General features: G+C 36.3%; 2 protein-coding genes across 2 annotated transcripts; both read left to right on the top strand.

Moving 5' to 3' along the window:
* Positions 1-445: 445 nt before the first annotated feature.
* Positions 446-3998, top strand: LOC111486860 (wall-associated receptor kinase 3-like). Its single transcript, XM_023134004.1, has 3 exons — positions 446-1336; positions 2461-2631; positions 2704-3998. Exons 1-3 carry the CDS (start codon positions 472-474, stop codon positions 3873-3875), a joined length of 2208 nt encoding a protein of 735 aa, XP_022989772.1. The 5' UTR covers positions 446-471; the 3' UTR covers positions 3876-3998.
* Positions 3999-8637: 4639 nt separating this feature from the next.
* LOC111487580 (putative wall-associated receptor kinase-like 11) lies at positions 8638-10116 on the top strand. Its single transcript, XM_023135030.1, has 3 exons — positions 8638-8737; positions 9458-9628; positions 9701-10116. The coding sequence occupies exons 1-3, from the start codon at positions 8638-8640 to the stop codon at positions 10114-10116; spliced, it is 687 nt and encodes a 228-aa protein (XP_022990798.1).
* The last annotated feature ends 10029 nt before the right edge of the window (positions 10117-20145 follow it).

The raw sequence follows: 20145 nt of genomic DNA on the forward strand, positions 1-20145 counted from the left end.
ATAGGATTAATATAGAGTCTCAATTCGAGAACAAGAAAAAGAACACACAGAGACCCCCACAAAACACGTTGAAAGATTTAAACAATGAAAAACATCGTTTTCTCAAGTTTCATAACACACAATATATCCGACATGAAAAAAAGACTCGTCAAGAACAAAAAAAAAAAAAAAAAAAAAAAAATGATGAAAAAAGAAAACATAGGGATCCACAGCCATTATTACAAAAACCACATTGAAACCCCAAATAGGGTTACTTGGCACCATTTGTAGCCGTTGTTTGTCTTTCTATCTTTTTTACTTTTGAATTATTAAGCTTTAGTACACACTGTTACTTACTTTTTACGACACCCTTTTCCATGCATTACACGCTACACCACATGCTTAGTGGAATGCCCACACACCCACTTTCTGCAATGAACTCTTTAATATCTTTACAATTTATACACACCAACAACACCCATTTGTTTTCTCATGGTGATGAACATCAAACCCATCATGGCATTCATGGTGATGATGATGAAGATAGGCATATTATCAACAGCCTTGGCCGTGGAAGCATCTGAAGCCTTACCCGGGTGCGACGAATGGTGTGGCAAGGTGCACATTCCATATCCATTCGGCATCAAAAAAGGGTGCTATCTCAATCAAAATTTCTCGATTACTTGCCACAAAACCGATCTTAACGGACCTCCAAAGGCAGAGGCGTTTCTGATGCATACCAATATTAGAGTTATGAATATATCTACTAACGGTGAGCTTCACGTATTGCGGCCGATAGTCCGAAATTGTTACAGCTACGGAGATAATTATTTAGATATGAACGAAACGGATCTTTCTGTGCCGACCATGTACCCACTTTCTCGTTCCAAAAATAAGTTCATTACCATTGGATGCAATCATGTTGGGTTAATCTTGGGGGATGACCAAGGGACTAACGTTGAAAGTGGGTGTATTTCGGTGTGTACGAGAAGAATTAGTGTCGTTGATGGGTTGTGTTCTGGGAGTGGGTGCTGTCAATTGGAGATTCCAAAAGGGTTAACCAAATTGAGTTTGGCGGTGGGTGAGTTGTTGAATTACACTGAAATACGGAAATTCAGTCCCTGTGGGTATGCTTTTATAATTGAAGCTAGGAGGTTCCAGTTTTTGTCAAGTTATATTGATAAGTTTGAAGAGAAGGAAGTTGAGGTTGTGCTTAGTTGGGGCATTAGAAAAGAATTAGAACTTGATTGTGGACTAAACGCCAGAAGGAATAGTAGTATCTTTAATGGAACTCATTATCGTTGCCAATGCCTGGATGGTTACGAGGGGAATCCATATCTCCGTCACGGATGCCAAGGTAAAGTCTTATTTATCTTTCGAGTTATGTGAGATCTTATATTGGTTGGAGAGAAGAAAGAAGCATTTCTTATAATAGTGTGGAAATCTCTCTCTAGTTGACTCGTTTTAAAATTGAGAGACTGACGACGATACGTATCGAGCCAAAACGGACAATATCGGTGGGTTTGGGCTGTTACAAATGGTATCAGAGCTAGACACAAGACGGTGTGCCAGCGAGAACGCTGGCCCCCAAGGCGGTAGATTATGAGATCTCACATCGGTTGGAGAGGGGAAAGAAACATTTCTTGTAAGGGTGTGGAAACCTCTCCCTAGCATACATGTTTTAAAACCGTGAGGCTGACTGCGATACGTAACGGGCCAAAATGGACAATATCTGCTAGCAGTGGGCTTAGGTTGACTGTTGCAAATAGTATCAGAGCTAGACACTGAATGGTGTGCCAGCGAGGACGCTGGCCCCCACGGGGGCGGACTGTGAGATCCTACATTGATTGGAGAGGGGAATGAAGCATTCTTTATAAGAGTGTGGAAGCCTCTCCCTAGCAAACGCTTTTTAAAACCGTGAGGCTGACAGCTATACGTAACGGACCAAAACGAACAATATCAGTGGACTTGGGCTGTTACAAATTGTATTAGCGTTTGACATCAGACAGTGTACCAGCGAGGACGCTGGCCCCCAAGGGGGTGGATTGTGAGATCCTACATCGGTTGGGAGTGGAACAAAGCATTTCTTATAAGGTTGTAGAAACCTCTCCCCAGCAGACACGTTTTAAAACCGTGAGCCAAAGGGCGATACGTCTAATGGGTCAAAACCGACAATATCAATAGGCTTGGGCTGTTACATATAGTATCAAAGCTAGACACCAAACGGCATGCCAGTAAAAACGCTAGCCTCTAAGCAAGTGGATTATGAGATCCCACATTGGTTGTAGAGGGGAACAAAACATTCCATATAAGATTGTGGAAACCTCTCCTTAGCGTTTTGTTGTAAAATTGTAAGACTAACAATAATACATAATGAGCCAAAGCAGACCATATCTGGTGAGGTGAGGTGATTTATAAATGATTTTAAAATAAGTTTTATTAGGATCGGTAACCTAACCACTGAATTTGAACCCTTTTTAGATGTGGATGAATGCAAGTATCCATGGCTGAATGACTGTAAGCACAAGGACAAGTGTTCTAACACTGAAGGAAACTATACCTGTCATTGTCCTAAGAACTTCCATGGAGATGGAAGAAAAGGCGGAAAAGGTTGCACCAAAAATTCCACCTCTTCCATTCCTATCATCATTGGTGAGTTTTTATATGTTCTTCACCCATGTTTTTCACTATAATATACTAAACAACAATACAATTAAAATGCAGGGATTGGGGTAGGCCTCCCAGTTTTACTAATAGCCACCACAACCATCTACTTGGGTTACAAGAAATTGAAGTTCATCAAACAAAAACAGCTTTTCTTCCAGAAAAATGGAGGCTTTGTGCTTCAACGACAGCTTTCTCAATGCAATTCACCTAAAGACATCGTAAGAATCTTCAGCCAAGAAGAGTTGGAGAAGGCCACCAACAACTACGCCCAGGACACCATTGCTGGCAAAGGTGGCTACGGTACTGTTTTCAAAGGTGTATTGGACGATGGACTCACCATTGCAATCAAGAAATCAAAATTCATGGACGAATCCCAAACATCCCAATTCATCAATGAAGTCATTGTTCTTTCCCAAATCAACCATCGAAACGTGGTCAAGCTCTTAGGGTGCTGTTTAGAGACCCAAGTCCCATTGTTGGTGTACGAGTTCGTCACCAACGGCACCCTCTTCGATCACATCCATGACACTACCAAACACGTCCCACTTTCTTGGGAAGCTCGCTTGAGAATCGCTTCGGAAACAGCCGGTGTCATTTCGTATTTGCATTCTTCAGCTTCTATTCCCATAATCCACAGAGATATCAAGACGACTAACATACTTTTAGACAATAATTACACTGCAAAGGTCTCTGATTTTGGTGCTTCCAAGTTGGTTCCTAAAGATCAAACTCAGCTAACCACGCTCGTGCAAGGGACTCTCGGGTACTTAGACCCCGAGTACTTATTAACGAGCGAGTTAACTGAGAAGAGTGATGTGTATAGCTTTGGAATTGTGGTTCTGGAGCTTATAACGGGGAAGAAAGCGGTGAGGTTTGATGGGCCGGAAGAAGATCGAAATCTAGCCATGTATGTCCTTTGTGCAATAAAAGAAGACCGTTTTGAAGAAGTGGTGGAGAAGGGAATGGTGAGTGAGGCAAACATGGAGCAAATAAAGGAAGTGGCTAAGGTAGCAAGAGAGTGTGTAAGAATTAAAGGGGAGGAGAGGCCCAGCATGAAGGAGGTGGCTATGGAGTTGGAGGCGCTGCGAGCAACGAAGGGTGAGCATTCATGGGCCAATGTTAGGTTATCCGCCGCAGGAGAGTCGAGCCCATTTGTCGAGAGTGGAAGTATCGGCGCTGTGGATGATAGCATGAAGCTGGAATTGCCACATGTTGAACATGGTAGATGATCTTATCATAAATGTTTTTATTTAGTGCAGATGAAGTAGTCACTTTTTCCTTTCTTAATTTAGATCTCGTGTCTTAATTTTGTCCATCAATTTTCAGTGGAACAAAATAAAGCTAGTAAATATAGTTAAGGTAAATGTGTGATCTTGTACAAACATAAAGAAAGTATTTCTTATAAAAGTGTGGAAATCTTTTTCTGGTATAAGTATTTTAAGTGAAGTTGATGACGATACATAATGGGTCAAAGTGGACAATTGTTACCAGTGGTCAATTGAGTCGTTACAAATAGTATTAGAGCTAGTTATCGAACGGTGTGAGGCACTGGTTGGAATAAGGTTAGATCATTTCCATAGTAGATGCGTTTTAAAATTGTGAGGCTGACGGTGATATGTAACAGGCCAAAGTGGACAATATCTACTAACGGTGGACTTCAGTTGTTACAAATGGTATTAGAGATAGACACCGGGTGGTGTACCAGCAAGGACGTTGGGCTCCCAAGGGAGTGGATTGTGAAATTTAACCTCGGTTGGAGAGAAGAACGAAACATTCTTTACAAAACTGTAGAAACGTTTCCCTAGTAGACACATTTTAAAATGGTGAGGCTAATTATAATACGTAATAAGTCAAAACAGACAATGTCTACTAACAGTGGGCTTGAGCTGTTTCAAATGATATCAGAGTTATTTATCGGGCAATGGAAGACATTAGTCGAAGTAGGGTTAGACTCTTTCCATAGTAGACGCTCAGTTAACTATGAGCTTAGACTATGGACTATTACAAACACCAAATTCAAATTTAAGTTCCATTTCTCCACCCTAATGATCAACCAAAGCTTTCATTTGAGAGGGAACCAAATTCAAAAACTTGGCGACAAGTAAAAGAAAAAAGAGAAGAAAGAAGAAAGAACATTAAACAAAATAAAGCTTCCACTTCTCCAACAACTTTCCCTTTATATGTTCAAACATTCAGCCTTCCCATTTTTGTGCAATTGGAAGACAACCCACAAATCAAAATGGGATGTTGCATTAGCAAATGCAAACCCAAGACCATCAAAACACAACCTCGTTTTGATTTCAACAACCTTGTCCGACACAAGCTCGCTGTCATTCCTCAACCACCTCCATTAACAACAACATCATCAGCACCACCTCCTCCTCCTCCTCTCTCTCTTAATAACAAGATCTCTCCTTATCCTCCTTCCCCTTCTTCCATCTCTTCTTCAACTACAACAATCCCCTCTTTCTCACCTTCAACTTCACGTTCTCTTATTTTCTCCGATCACTATTTAGGCTCGTCTTATAACCACAACTCTCACCTCCTTCGCATCAATTCCCTTAAACCTAACCCTTTTTCGCTGCCCATGAACCCCGTTTCTCCAGTAGTCCGCCAATTGCCACTGCATCTGTCTCCCCAAAGAGTGTCGAGATCAACAACCCTAAAGAGAGCCCGGCCTTCACCTCCGTCGCCGGTTCGGCAAAAGAGCTTGAGGAAGGAGGAAGACCTCCTTCGCTGTCACCAAGTAGGCAGTCGAATGGAGAGAAATGTCTAGTGGCTCTGACTATCGTCATGCAACCGATCTTAAAAGTCGATCAGTATATTGAATCATGGGTTGATTTCTCAATCTCCCCTTCTCTTCATCTATTGTATTTTTTTCTTAAAACTCATGTATGTTTGTTACTTAAAAATTAGGGAAAAAAAGGTTATCTCTAAATTTTAATTATTAAATCTTTCTAAGCTCACGAAAGTATTATATGATTAAGATTTTTATGATTAGGGTTTTTGCATATTTATTATAGAGAGTCCATACCCATAATAGTTTTATTCACGAGCAGCCTTGATTGATTACAATCGAGATAGCTTTTTTACCCTTAAATTTTGTATTCAATAAATTTATTTTGTTTTTAAATAAGTAAATAAAAAAAAAAAAGACATTATTCCCCTCCAAAACCTAACATTAAAAAGCATCAAGCAAAGTAATTAACCTCTTTTAATGTAAGATTAGTAATAATAATAATAATTGTTATTTGTTAAAATAATAATAATAATAAATAAATAAATAATGTCTAAAAAAGTAGTCGAAATGGAATAGAAAACTTAAAGTAAATGGCATAAATTGACTACCGACAGCGACAGAATTCCCGCTATTTATGGAATGGGAATATTCTGTACGGACAGTATCTTTTTTGGAAAAATAAAATAAAAAACAAATCATTCGAAAATGATTTAACCAATCACTGTCGTCAAACGGCAGCCGTCAACCATCTTTCACGTGGGATTGTCCGTATTCGATCCAAACCCACTTTTTCTTAGTTTCTTTATAAATAAATAAATAAATAAATTTGTGTCCTGAATTCAAGGACGAAACGGGGGCCCATAATCAACGTGTCTTTGACGGTTGAACACTTTATTTATTTATTTATTTTAATTACAAATTTAAATTTATATTTATTTAGTCTAGTTGAATTTTAAAATTTAAGTTTATTTCATCCCGTTAAAAATGTCACCACCATTTGTCCCTATTGAACTTGTTTGCTTGTATGTGTGCATGATATATTATGTGTTAGCTTCAGGTATTTGACTATATATTCTCTCTACAGAGAGTGTTTATGTACTAGGTCAGAACGCATTTAGAAGACTAAGCACCTTAGGGTCATGAGCAACGGCCAAAGGGTTTAGACTCTAGTGCTCCCAGACCAAGAAAGACTCGAGGAGTTAAAACAGAATAGCCTAGAGACAAAAGCACGTTATATCACCTAGCCACTGTAAGACCCAATAGACCTCCTCAGCTCCCAAATATGACTAAGGCGAAGTTTAAATTATGGTTTACATGCTTAGGAGATCGATAAGAAAACCTCCCTAGCAAAGTATGTACGAGAGAACATAGTTGAGATTAGGGCACTACAACTAGTGCGGTTTACATGTTGACCCAGATCAATACATTTCCAGTAGACCTTGCACCAAAGATCGTGAGCGATCAGAGGTTTAGACCTATGTGCATTCAAAGAATGATTTGGATTAACGAATTTATAAAGAGAGATTAAATATTTCTTGGTCTAGTCTTATACAAGCTCATTGTATAGGATACCCCATTTACATGTCTCCACATGAATGATTTGGATCAAATCATTTGTAACGATTACAAAGTGGGCCGTATCAATAGTGTTACCAGGATAAGACACCCAACCTTATCCATATACTATAGACTCTTTAAGTTATTACTTGAACACGATCCTCTTGTATGTCAATCACATATTGTTCAAGATTACATTAATAACCTTGGATTTCCATACCATGGATAACAATTAAATTACAAATAAAATAATATAAATTATTATTAAAAACTAAATAATTAATTACGAGCCTTTAGGGTATAAATCCCAACACCAATTGCAATAGATAGCATTGGAACCTAGGCCCAAACTTCCTAGAGCCCAAAGTAAAGCATATGGATATTTACTAGGTTAAAGATGTGATGAGAGTTTACAAGTAGGTTACATAGTGCGTACTTTTATACTCTCTCCTCTCCTCTTTCTTTTATAGGTGTTCGTAGGCTACCGATCAAGGTGAAGGAGCGTTCGAGAGCTGTGCAGTCACATAGGGGTCATTTCAAAACGTCAGCCCAATTTTAGATTTTGGAGTCTTTTGTATCTTCTTTTTTTAGTCTCAATTAGATTTTTGAAATTTCTTCAAAAAAGGGGGGGACTTATCCCATTAAAAATTGTCTTAGAGAAATCTAGTGTGTTTCCGTGAAATTCACACAAAATAACAAGACCTAAAATACATAGATAGACTGACACCTGAAACGATTCCTTTGTGACCGCACAACGCTTTTAGCGTTCCTTGCCTCGATTGGCAATAAGTGAACACCTGAAGAAAAAAAAATATATATATATGGAGTAGGTATAAAAGTACTCAATAATTAGCCTACTTATAGGCTCTTATCAAATCCAATTTCTAGTAAATTCACATGGAAAGTTCAAACCTAATTCTATAACTATTAGAGTTTCTAAGAAGGCCTCGAAATTTTGAACGGTTCTCTTACTCGTCACAAACCTAATTGGAGTTAGAAAGTTGTTCACCAAATTCTAAGTTTCAGATCCGTTGAACAACTTATCTCATATATAGGGTAAACTAACTTGTAAAGTTGTACTGTTATTGCGGCCGGATCTCGTAGAACAGTATAATATCACATTCTAAACATAGTTATGCAACTTCATCCCTCGTAGTAGCCTTTGTCCTCACATTACCAACACCCAAACTCCCCTTTTCCCCCTTTTTTCCCCTCCTCTACACCCCACGAGATGACAACTATTTTTCACACGAATACATATCGTATCTCTAATCTATACCCGTCATCCAATATAGTTTTTTTCCTTATTATCGTCCTCAAACTTTTTTTTCTTTTTGTAGATACTAAAGCTATGTGGTTCATATCGTGACTCAAATTACTTTAAAAAAAAAAAACATTTTAAAAGTAAGATAGTATAACATACATAAATTGACTTTAATGTCTTCATCAAATAGAACCGACAAAAGAAAAAAAAAATGGTTTGGCGGTGGGTGAGTTGTTGAATTACACTGAAATACGGGAATTCAGTCCCTGTGGGTATGCTTTTATAATTGAAGCTAGGAGGTTCCAGTTTTTGTCAAGTTATATTGATAAGTTTGAAGAGAAGGAAGTTGAGGTTGTGCTTAGTTGGGGCATTAGAAAAGAATTAGAACTTGATTGTGGACTGAACGCCAGAAGGAATAGTAGTATCTTTAATGGAACTCATTATCGTTGCCAATGCCTCGATGGTTACAAGGGGAATCCATATCTCCGTCGCGGATGCCAAGGAAAAGCCTTATTTATCTTTCGAGTTAGGTGAGATCTTACATTGGTTGAAGAGGAGAAAGAAGCATTTCTTATAATAGTGTGGAAATCTCTCTCTAGTTGACTCGTTTTAAAACTGAGGCGGATGACGATATGTAACGGGCCTAAACGGATAATATCTGCTAATGATGGGCTTGGGCTTGAGCTGTTACAAATGGTATCAGATCTAGACACCGGACAGTGTGTTAGCGAGGACGCTGGCCCTAAAGGGGGTGAATTGTGAGATCTCACATCGGTTGGAAAGGGGAAAACCTCTCCCTAGCAAACGCGTTTTAAAACTATGAGGTTGACGACGATACGTAACGGACCAAAACGGACAATATCGGTGGACTTTGGCTGTTAGAAATGGTATCAGAGCCAGACACCAGATAGTGTGTCAACAAGGACGTTGGCCCCCAAGGAGGTAGATTATGAGATCCCACATTGGTTGGAGAGGAGAACGGATTATTTCTTGTAAGGGTGTGGAAACCTCTCTCCAGTAGACGCGTTTTAAAACCGTGAGACTAACGACAATACATAACGGGTCAAAATGGACAATATTTGCTAGCGGTGGGCTTAGACTGTTACAAATGGTTGGACGGTGTGCCAGCTAGAACGTTGGCCCCCAAGGGGGTGAATTGTGAGATCCCACAAGGGGAACGAAACATTCCTTGTAAGAGTGTAGATTGTGAGATCCCATATCAGTTGAAGAGTAAAACGAAGCATTCTTAGATGTGAATGAATGCAAGTATGGATGGCTGAATGAGTGTAAGTACAAGGATAAGTGTTCTAACACCGAAGGAAACGATACCTGTCATTGTCCTAAGAACTTCCATGGGGATGGAAGAAAAGGCGGAGAAGGTTGCACCAAAAATTCCACCTCTTCCATTCTTATCATAATTGGTGAGTTTTTATATGTTCTTCACCCATGTTTTTCCCTATAATATACTAAACAAACATACAAATAACATGCAGGAATTGGGTTAGGCCTCGCAGTTCTACTAATAGCCACCACAACCACATACTTATGCTACAAGAAGTTGAAGTTCATCAAACAAAAACAGCGTTTTTTCCACAAAAACGGAGGCTTTGTGCTTCAACGACAGCTTTCTCAATGCAATTCACCTAAAGACATCGTAAGAATCTTCAGCCAACAAGAGTTGGAGAAGGCCACCAACAACTACGCCCAAGACACCATTGCTGGCAAAGGTGGCTACGGTACTGTTTACAAAGGTGTCTTGGAGGATGGACTAACCGTTGCAATCAAGACATCATGCATTCTAAGATTCGACCAACTTTCAAGGGTACTACTTTGGACTTATGTCGTTCGTGACAGTTTTACTAAAAGGAAACTAACTGACAAACTCCCTAGTAATCTCCATAGAGTATAATCATACAACACAAGACATTATACGCTAGCTCTATAGTTATTTGGACCCCTGGCAATCGTTTCATGTTTATGATTAAGGTCTAGTTGGCAAGCCCTCAATCATCCCCGCTAATTCACATATATGAATAATAATCATAAGTTTCAAGATTGACCAACAAGTACAATTGTGGGCTCTTGCCTCCTTTGTAACAAGTTCATTAAAAAAAACCTAACTGACGAACTTCGTAAATAATCCCACATAGTACAATCATATATCTTAAGTCATCATAAGTCACTTCTATATAGGGGTGTACATGGTCTGGATTGGATCGGGTTGAGAGATTTTTTTGACCCAACCCAAAAGTTTGGGTTGGTTGGATCGGTAACCCAACCCAACCCTCTACTTTTGGTTGGGTTCAGGTTGGGTCTGGGTTGGATTGTTAATTTTATTTTTAAGTTTTATTTATCTAACTTTTATAACCATATATTTCCAAATAAGCACTAATATATCTATAATTATTGATAATAAAAAAAATAGTAACATATTACATTTTAATGCAGTGGTTCTGGGTTTCCGGCGGGCGGCGGAACAGCGATATGAGGAAGTTCTTAATGCAGTGGTACATCATCGTCTTCACTAACTTCCTCTTCTTCGGAATTACAGATTTCCCTTTTCCGACGCCGGCTCTGTACCCGTGAGAATTGGTCGACGTCACCGCCGTCTCTGGGATCAACGGAAGCACAGATTTCGCTTTTCCGCCGCCGGCTTTGTTTCCGAATACAGGCCTGGTCGACATCACCGCCGTCTCTGGATTGGCCGACTTGATACGGGATTGCAGGCTTGGTCAACGTTGAAATTTCTAATTTCACCGGATCGATTGGAGCAATGTAGTGGCATTGACGGAGGCCGGGTGGTGGCCGGTCGGGTATCACCCGATTGTGGTCCGGCGAGACTCTGAATCGTACAGCTTGTGGGTATTTTAGGTCGGTTGTTTCTGAAACTGGGTTTGTAGCTGAGTTCAATTCAAATAGACACTTTGCTTTTATAATCATTTTTATGTTACTGTTCATATTTATTTATTATTTTTTTTTCACTAAATTATAGAAAATTTCTCTATAAAAAAAAAAAAAAAAATTTAAAACCTCACATTATTTTTTTACTTATAAATTCATAATCTTCCCTTTAATCTTTCCTTAATTAGTCAGGATAATACTATTTGAATATTAAGTAGTCAAGTTAACAAAGTGAGAACAACCCCTATTGTTTATAGTCATAAAGGGTCTCTCTGAAAAGTTAGGAAGGAGGTAAAGGGACGAAAACCCGACAAAATGCCTATAATATAATATAGTAAAAAAGAAAGTACAAAAATTAGGACGTTAAGGTTACGAAATCACTTAGAAGATGTAATTCTAATAAAATTTCCAACTTAAAGAATCAAAACATATCTAAATGAAAATGATCGAGTAGATAAAGTTTAAAGCTTAGAATACTAATAGTTCTTTATTTATTTATTTGGGTAAAATTTTGTGAAAATCAGCGTATATGAAGCTTCCAGCAGCTTTCCAATTCCTTCAATTCTTAAAATTTTATTTATTTTCTCAATAGAAAATAAATAATAAGTAGAAATAATGGAAATGAATGCACATTTTGCATAAATTTGAATTACATTTGTATTTCTAACATTTTAAAATCAATTTCGCATAAATTTGGTGGGGAAAGTGTTGTTGGTAGCTTCCTCGAACCTTCTGTCGAATCCCATCCTATGTTATGGTATTAATTAAATTCCTACGTAGATTTTTTTTTTTTTTTTGAATAATTTAATAATTACGTGGACCATAGCCCACATGATGATTTGATTGCAATGATGTCATACCGCATTAAAGTAAAGCATACGGAAAAGAAAATGAATTAAAAATGAGGACCCAGTAAACTCAAGTCAACTAAATATTTATTAACCATTACTTAGGGTAAGATCTCGATACTTTACTATACAGATCAGTCAAAAGTGAAATGACTTTTTTTTTTTTTTTTTTTTTTTTCATTTATCTCAAATTTTGGAACCATTTGATAAACATATGTTTTAAGTGGATTAAATTTTTTATTAAATTATATGAATAAAATTCTACCTTTTTTTAAATTATATATTTTTTTTTAATGGTCGTGGGGATTTTGTTATTTAATTTTTATTGTATTAAACAATATGAAGTTATTCAGTCACATCATCTACAATTTTACTGATATGAAAACGCGTTTTTATTTTATTATTTTTTTTAAAAATATAGTGTCTAAATTTTATATTCCTTTCGTGTCCGACAAGCTAACTGCATGTAAAAAAAAAAAAAAAAAAGGTGGTGGGGATAAGTATAAAATTAGCTTATTAATTTAGGAAATATTAATTTCTTTAATTATTGAAAATTATGCTTAATCTCCATAAAATTTAAACTAAAAGAAAAAAAATAGAAAAATGACAGAAGAACATTAGACAGCATGTTAAGAATGAGAAACATAAGTGAAATTGAAAGTCTGATCTTCATTAATATTCACAACTTTGAAAAAGATATAAGACATCAACTCACTCTTAGAGAAAATAAACTAGTCAGATATTAAGAATAAGATAAAATATATTCCACAACTAAATTTATATTTTAAATCAAATTTCGTAGTTGTTGTGTCGACAATTTGGTGCGTCACGATGTAACCAACCCAACAATTGACTCGTATATCATTATCTTCACCTGGTTTCTCCTTGTCGAAATTGCACTACCAACCTTCTGTGGTGGCCTCACGGCGGCGGTGTCCACGTTCTCGAGTGGCAGGGTGGTTTGAAGGGTGTGATGGAGGTGATTTAGAACTGGGATTTCCGGGTTAACCCTGGTTGCCATTTGATCTCCTCGGATTTGGGTTTTTCTGAGGTTTTTATACCCTTGTCAAGTTGAATTGAAGACGCCTCATGGTCGGTTTTGGTTGGAGGCGAGAAGGTTCGTAGGATGCTTCATCTCTCCATTGGTTTCTATAACGACTCCCATTTTGAGAGACTTGACGCACGAACTGTTACTCACGGATGAAATAAGTAAAAATATTTAAAATTTAAACATTTAAACGTATGTATGCATATCTGAAATTCAATTAAACTAGTAATAAAAAAATATATTATCTTATAAAAGACGAATCGAGTTACCAAAGATGAATCGGGTTATAAAAGATGAATTGGGTCACCAAAACACTATATTAGAAGTTTAAACTATTTGAAATGAACGTCTCAATCTTCTTCCTCACATCTCTAGCAAACTTTGTCTCCACCCGTGCTTCAAGCTCGTTCCTCTGTTCTTCGAAAATATGTCAAAACTCCAAGCGAGATGGTACGAGTACTCATCTCCCTCGGTAAATCTCTTGAACTCTTGCACCTCTGCCTCTTCTCCTCATCTCATCTGAAATGTCTCGACCTCATCCAACCCTGTTTGTCCTCTTTGCAGTATTGTGATGCCACTTGCCACAAGATACGACCATCGGTGTCACACGCAAAATCTGTCGGTCATTATACTTTAAGTTTTGTGTTTAATAGTTTTTCAACCTATTTGAAATTATATTTTAAAATCGCAAATTTATATAAAATTGAAAGTTTAGGACACAATGAATCACAAACTCAATCCTGTGTAGAAGACCCTTAATAGTTCTATCCATACTTTCTGCTACTCCATTTTGTTAGGTTGGGTAGGCTACTCTTAAAATTGATACCCAAAATTCTTGGTTGTTGTCGGTTCTTAAAATTTTAATCTCACTGTAAAAGTGTCTCTTTAATTTTAACAAATTGGTGTCAAAGCTTGGAATCCCTCTTCAATGGTGAAAGAAAATTAAGGTTGTTCTGACTTCATAGAAAGCTTTGTGGGCAATCGACGATCCTAAAAGTCTTCCAAGCTCACTCACAGTTGCATAAAGACAGATAATGGAAGAAGCTGCTTAGAGAGAACTTATGTAACGGCTTATAGCTTACCACTAGTAGATATTGTCTTCTTTCGGCTTTTCTTTACGGGCTTCCTCTCAAAAATTTTAAAACGTGTTTGCTAGAGAGAGGTTTTACACCCCTATAAAGAATGCTTGGTTCTCCTTTCTCAACTGATGTAAGATCTCGTAACTTATCTTGAATTTGTTGAAGGGAAGATATTGATGAGTCAACTACCTAAGAGATTTTGCAGAAACTGAACAAAGATATTCCAAACAAGTTGTATGTAAGTGAATGGCTTTTTATATTGTAGGGTAACATAGCTATTGATACCCTTTGTAACAATTCAAACCCACCACTAGCCGATCTTGTCCGATTAGGCCCGTTAAGTATCTCAGCTTCAAAGAAAAACAAATCATTTGAAAAGGATCTAACCAATCACTGCCGTCCGAATGGCAGCCATCAACCATCTGACACGTGGGGTTGTCTGTATTCAATCCAAACCCAAAGAGGCTGCCACTTGGGGCCTATAGATTCTATATCCAACGCAACTTAGATAATTTTTTTTATTATAAATATAGGTTGAACACTTTATTTATTTACTTTAATTGCAAATATTAAATTTTTATTTATTTAGTCTGGTTGAATTTTAAAAATTCAAGTTAAAAATATCACCATTCGGCCCAACCCAAAATAAGCCAAGGGTCCAATGGAACCTCTAACTTGGGCCCAGGCCCATTTTCTATATGAGCTTCAGGACCCAAAAGTGCCTGGCGTTATCCAAGCCCAATAAGCCATCAATTAATTAATTAATTATATTTATAAATAGACATTAATATCGTCCCTATTTTCAAGAATCAGAAATAATTAAATGAGGGAATTAATAAATTTCCATTAAATCCAACCGTTACAGTTAATCTAGTTGAGATTATCTGAAGCGATTTAATATTTTAATAGAAAATAAAAATAATAAAAAAGGCAGCCGCTTGTTGACGTCATTAATATGACGTCACCACCCCCAGCATTCGGATTTATTTTAAGCATTTACGGCGATGCCCCCACCTTATCCATTTATTCATTCTATTTGTTTTTTCTTTATTTATTCAAAACCCTTTTTTATTTTTTAAAAAATATATAAAATAAAAACATATATTTCTTAAATCAGAAATGAATTTAATTGATATAATAATAGGTTTTAAATGATAAATTTAATTAAAAAAAAAAAAAGGTAACTCTTATGAATTGTTTAATTTATCAGATTTTGTTAAAAAGGTAACTTAAATTTAATCTTAGATTACAAAGACTAAAAGTACTTAATTAATAATAACTAAAGCATTAATAAAATGGATAAGACGGAGCTGGTAGTTGGGTTGGGTAGCGGGGCCCACACAATAATGGAATGGAAAGAACACAACCGACCAAAACAACGTTGTCGTTGCCTTTTCTTATTCTTTTTCACTTTTCAACTCTCTCTCCACTTAATTTAATTATTCTCCAATCCATGAACTAAAATTTTACCTAAATTTTGGACCATAAACATCGTATCGAGTCAAATAAAGTACAAATGGGTCGTACCATTTAATGGTCGATCTACGAATTATTGAACTAGCTTGAACATATTGTCAATAATTTTACACGTCGTCTCTATTGACTCAATAGATAGATTCATCATAATTAGAGGACTTGTAAACTATCACAAATCGTATTAAAGACATTTGAATACAATAGAAAATTGATAATAATTATACATAAAAATAAAAATAAAAATAAAACGGAGCGGAATTTAATAATTATTATGTTGTTTTGTGATGTTTGTAGGGCATTGGTCTCCTTGGAAGTGTGCAATATGAACGTTTGTGTCGCCATCTTCTTTTGCACCATTTTTTTTATGGTTCCTATTGAATAATAAAAGAAAAAAAATTAACTCGTTTAATTCACCATTTTTTTTATGTAATAATGAACGATATATTATATTAATTTTTTTATATATATAAGATAAATAGAACAATCGTGTAGATCAAACTCGAGGATTTTGGGTATAAAATAATAATAATATTTAGAAAGTATAGGAGAACCTATGTATAATAATTGAGGTCAAAAAAATGTTTTATGTAAAGAAAAAGTAAGAGCTTGTGGGACAAGCTATCATAAATAAGATAAAGAAAAAAAGGGCACAATATATATATATATATATATATATATATATATATATATATATATATATTTTTTTTTTTTTTTTATTATTATTTCACATATGTTATTTCCTTTTGACACCTATTCAAGTATTTTTTATTAGAGATGTGCATCGACTAGTGACGAGGAAGGCCACCGCCAAATTTCTATGGATCAGAACAAAGATTCTTCATGGGTTTCTTAACCGTTTGAAAAGACTAATAGTACACAAAAGAATATGTTTTAAAAAAAAGAATAATCTAGTATAGAAGGGCCTGAAAAACATAGATAGAGTGTTGGTTCTACAAGAAGAAAGGTCACTTGAATTTTGAGTGTCGGTCAAAAAAGCCATGATGATTAGAAAAATGTAGTCTTGGTCACTAAGTTAGCCTGTTTGACAACATTTCATATAGTTGGTAGATCGAGTCAATGAATAGGCTCAGGCAATGAAATTGTGTCAAATTTTAATATTGTAATGTAGTGTTTAATAATTTAAAAAGTTTTACAACATACTCTTTCATTTAAATATTACAAACAAAAAAAACATATATATTAACATGTATTGAAAATATGTTTACATTAAATGGGAAAGAGTTGAGAATTGGGCAGAGACAGGACCGTCCGCGCAAATAAAATGGACATCTCTAATTATCACTAATTAAATTTGAGCTACTAATTTTATTATAGAGATGAAGGAGAGCATTAGCGCCATTTATGTATTGAAATTTATTTATATTAAAGGGACGGGGATAAGGATAAGGAATATAATCTCATCTCCGATCCCATTTATCTAACGAGAAACAACTGTTTCCCACTCCCTCTCGTTTGAGGTGGGTCCCCACGAATAAAATGAATATCTATAATCTTCACGGATTAATTTGAACTATTAAATGGATGAATGGAACGAAACAAGAGTAACGAACTTAAAACTTTATAACAGGACGAGAAAGAGAGGGTTGGGTGACAGTTGTTGAATTAAATTTATGCAACATTTATCAGTTCCATATGGGAACGTATCTTTTACGAAAGTTTAATGCTAAATCCGCATATCTATTTTTCTATTTTTCCAAATTAGATTCACAATAATAATAGTAATAATATAATTTTAATTCACAACAAAAATGGGTGTCAGACGCCGGCGAGAACCTTCTTCTCCGGCGGATCTGCGGAGTCTCTGTTTCCGATTCAATGGAACAACGGCCAATACCAACCGGAATCAGACAGTTCTTTTATTAAAAAACACGACCAAGAGAATTTCGAAACGACATAGAAATAAGAACAAAACACAAGTGGATTACACTACAAGCCATTATAAAATCCTCTGTTTTATGATAGAGAAAAACAGAGGAGGACACAGAGGCTCACTCAGAAAAGAGAAAAACGTGAACAATAAGAAGATTATGATAAAAATCCGAATACAAACGTGTAAGTGTCAAGATTTTTACTGGTCATCGGTAATGGGTTTGGGGCGGTTCTGGGTTTCCGGCGGGCGATGGAACAGCGATAAGAGGAAGTTCTTAAAGCAGTGGTACATCATCGTCTTCACTAACTTCCTCTCCTTCGGAATTACAGATTTCCCTTTTCCGATGCCGACTCTGTACCCGTGAGAATTGGTCAACGTCCCCGTCGACGTCACCGCCGTCTCTGGGATCGCTGGGATCAACGGAAGCACAGATTTCGCTTTTCCGTCGCCGTCTTTGTTTCCGATCACAGGCCTGGTCGACATCACCGCCGTCTCTGGGTTCGCCGGAATCAACGGAAGCACAGATTTCGGCGGATCGATTGGAGCAAGGTGGTGGGCATTGAGGGAGGGCGGGTGGTGGGGGGTCAGATGTGGGTCGGGTATGACCCGATTGTGGTCCAGCGAGACTCTGAATCGCATAGCTTGTGGGTATTTTGGGAGTGTTTGTAGGTGAGTTTAATTCAAATAAACACTCCTTTTTGTAATTACATATTTTGCATTTTTTATATCTAACATTTTCAAACCCATTTTCGCACAACTTTGCTGTGGAAAATATTGTTGGTGCCTTCCTCGAACCTTCTCATGGATTTTTTTTTTTCTTTTTAATAATTTAATCATTACGTGGACCATACCCCAAAAGATTTGAATGATAATAGGATGATTTCAACGACGTAGTGTGCATAAGAGTGTACACCAAGAGGAAAATGAATGAAAATGAGGTACCTAATAAACCCGAGACAATTCTGATGACTAAATGCTTATTGATCATTAGTTAGGATAAGAGCTCAATACTTTACTATACTGAAAAGTGACTTAAGCTCACCGTTTACCGATTTTGATTTGACATTGATTTATTACTTAATAATACTAGTTTTTACATTTATCAAATTTTATAAAATTATAATTTTTTTTTTAATGGCAGTGGTAATTTTATCATTTTAATTGTATTATTGAAGTAAAAAATATATATATATATATTACTAAAGAAAGGAAGTTTGGAGGGGAATGATTAAAACAATATTAAATTATTGAATCTGAAAAAATGGAAACAAAAATCTTCAGTCACATCAACTGCAACATACTTTTCTGATGTGGAAAAGTGTTATTTATTTTATTAATTTGTTGAATTATAAAAAATAAAAAAAATAAAAAAAAATTATGCTTCATGTGGATAAATTAAAACTTAAAAGAATTAAAAGAAAAAGAAAGAAAAATGATTCAAAGACGTAGCGAACCCAACAATTAACTCCTAACATCGTTCTTGGACGGCGTCGACGGTGTGGCTTTGAAGTCTGGTCCCTTTCGGAGGATTTTATACCCTTTTTCAAGTTGAACTGGAAGTGGCCCTGCTGCTCGGTTCTACTTGGAGGATGGCAGGTCCTACCATTCCTGTCTCATTTTACCGAAAGGCAAACAGAGGCTACAGGAATACGATATTACAAATTTACATTATTTGAAATACACCAAATAAATAAAATATACTAAGTAAAGATTGTTTCTAGATTACATCTTAAGTTTACTCATACTACCTAAGCTCTACTTGGGATATTTCAGCGGAAGCTAGTTCAAGTTCTTGGTCCCTATCTAGACCTCTCGCCCTCAAAATTTGTTTTAAGTTTTTTTGGTCTCTTAGTGAGTCATTGTTGCTAGTATCTTTCATCATCATCATAATTCTCGACCTAAATCGTAGCCCCTCAAGGCGCGACCTTAATACCAATCTCATAAGGTTAATACATTTTAAGATTTGACAAACTCTCAAGGGTACTACTGTGAACCTTTGCCGCTCGTGATAGTTTCATTAAAAGGAAACTAACCGACAAACTTTCTAATAATCCCCACAGTGTACAATCATACAAACAAAACATTAGACGCCAATTCTATAGTTATCTAGATCCCTAACAATCTTGTCAGGTTTATGATTAAGGGCTAGTTGGCGAACTCCTAATTGTCCCTATATAACCGCTGATTCACATGCATGAATAATAATCATAAGTCTCAAGATCGACGAACTCTAAAGTCCAACTGTGGACCTCTGTCGTCCTTGTGACAAGTTCACCAAAGGAAAGCTAAATGACAAACTTCATAAATAACCCCACATAGTAGAGTCATGTATAATAATAAGTCAAGTCATTTCTATATTTATTCAGACTCATTCAGGTCTACTATTAAAATTAGTTGGCGAACTCCTAATCATCGTTGTAAAACCACTAAATTCACATACATATACAATAGAGACATAGCATAGACAACCTAAATATGGATACCTAGCCATAATTTTATATCCATACTTCATACTATTCTTAGAAAACATTGAGATTGAAGAGAAACTTTGCTTCAAGAACGATATTCCAAACAAAGTTGTATGGAAGGGAAAGTCGGTTTTCATTCAAGACGAGTTCCTCAAAGATAGATACAAAATTCAACGAGTTCAACTAGTTCAAAAAAAAAAAAAAAAAAAAAAAAAAAAGAAGAAGAA

Source organism: Cucurbita maxima, unplaced genomic scaffold, assembly GCF_002738345.1.
Source record: "Cucurbita maxima cultivar Rimu unplaced genomic scaffold, Cmax_1.0 Cma_Scf00012, whole genome shotgun sequence".
NCBI lineage: Eukaryota > Viridiplantae > Streptophyta > Magnoliopsida > Cucurbitales > Cucurbitaceae > Cucurbita > Cucurbita maxima.

Excerpts from the sequence above, each read along its gene's own strand:
- LOC111486860 (XM_023134004.1), top strand. The coding sequence starts at position 472 with ATGGTGATGAACATCAAACCCATCATGGCATTCATGGTGATGATGATG. Across the intron at positions 1,337-2,460 it reads TCTCCGTCACGGATGCCAAG|ATGTGGATGAATGCAAGTAT; the intron begins GTAAAGTCTTAT and ends AACCCTTTTTAG. Across the intron at positions 2,632-2,703 it reads TTCCATTCCTATCATCATTG|GGATTGGGGTAGGCCTCCCA; the intron begins GTGAGTTTTTAT and ends ATTAAAATGCAG.
- LOC111487580 (XM_023135030.1), top strand. The coding sequence starts at position 8,638 with ATGGAACTCATTATCGTTGCCAATGCCTCGATGGTTACAAGGGGAATC. Across the intron at positions 8,738-9,457 it reads TTATTTATCTTTCGAGTTAG|ATGTGAATGAATGCAAGTAT; the intron begins GTGAGATCTTAC and ends AAGCATTCTTAG. Across the intron at positions 9,629-9,700 it reads TTCCATTCTTATCATAATTG|GAATTGGGTTAGGCCTCGCA; the intron begins GTGAGTTTTTAT and ends AATAACATGCAG.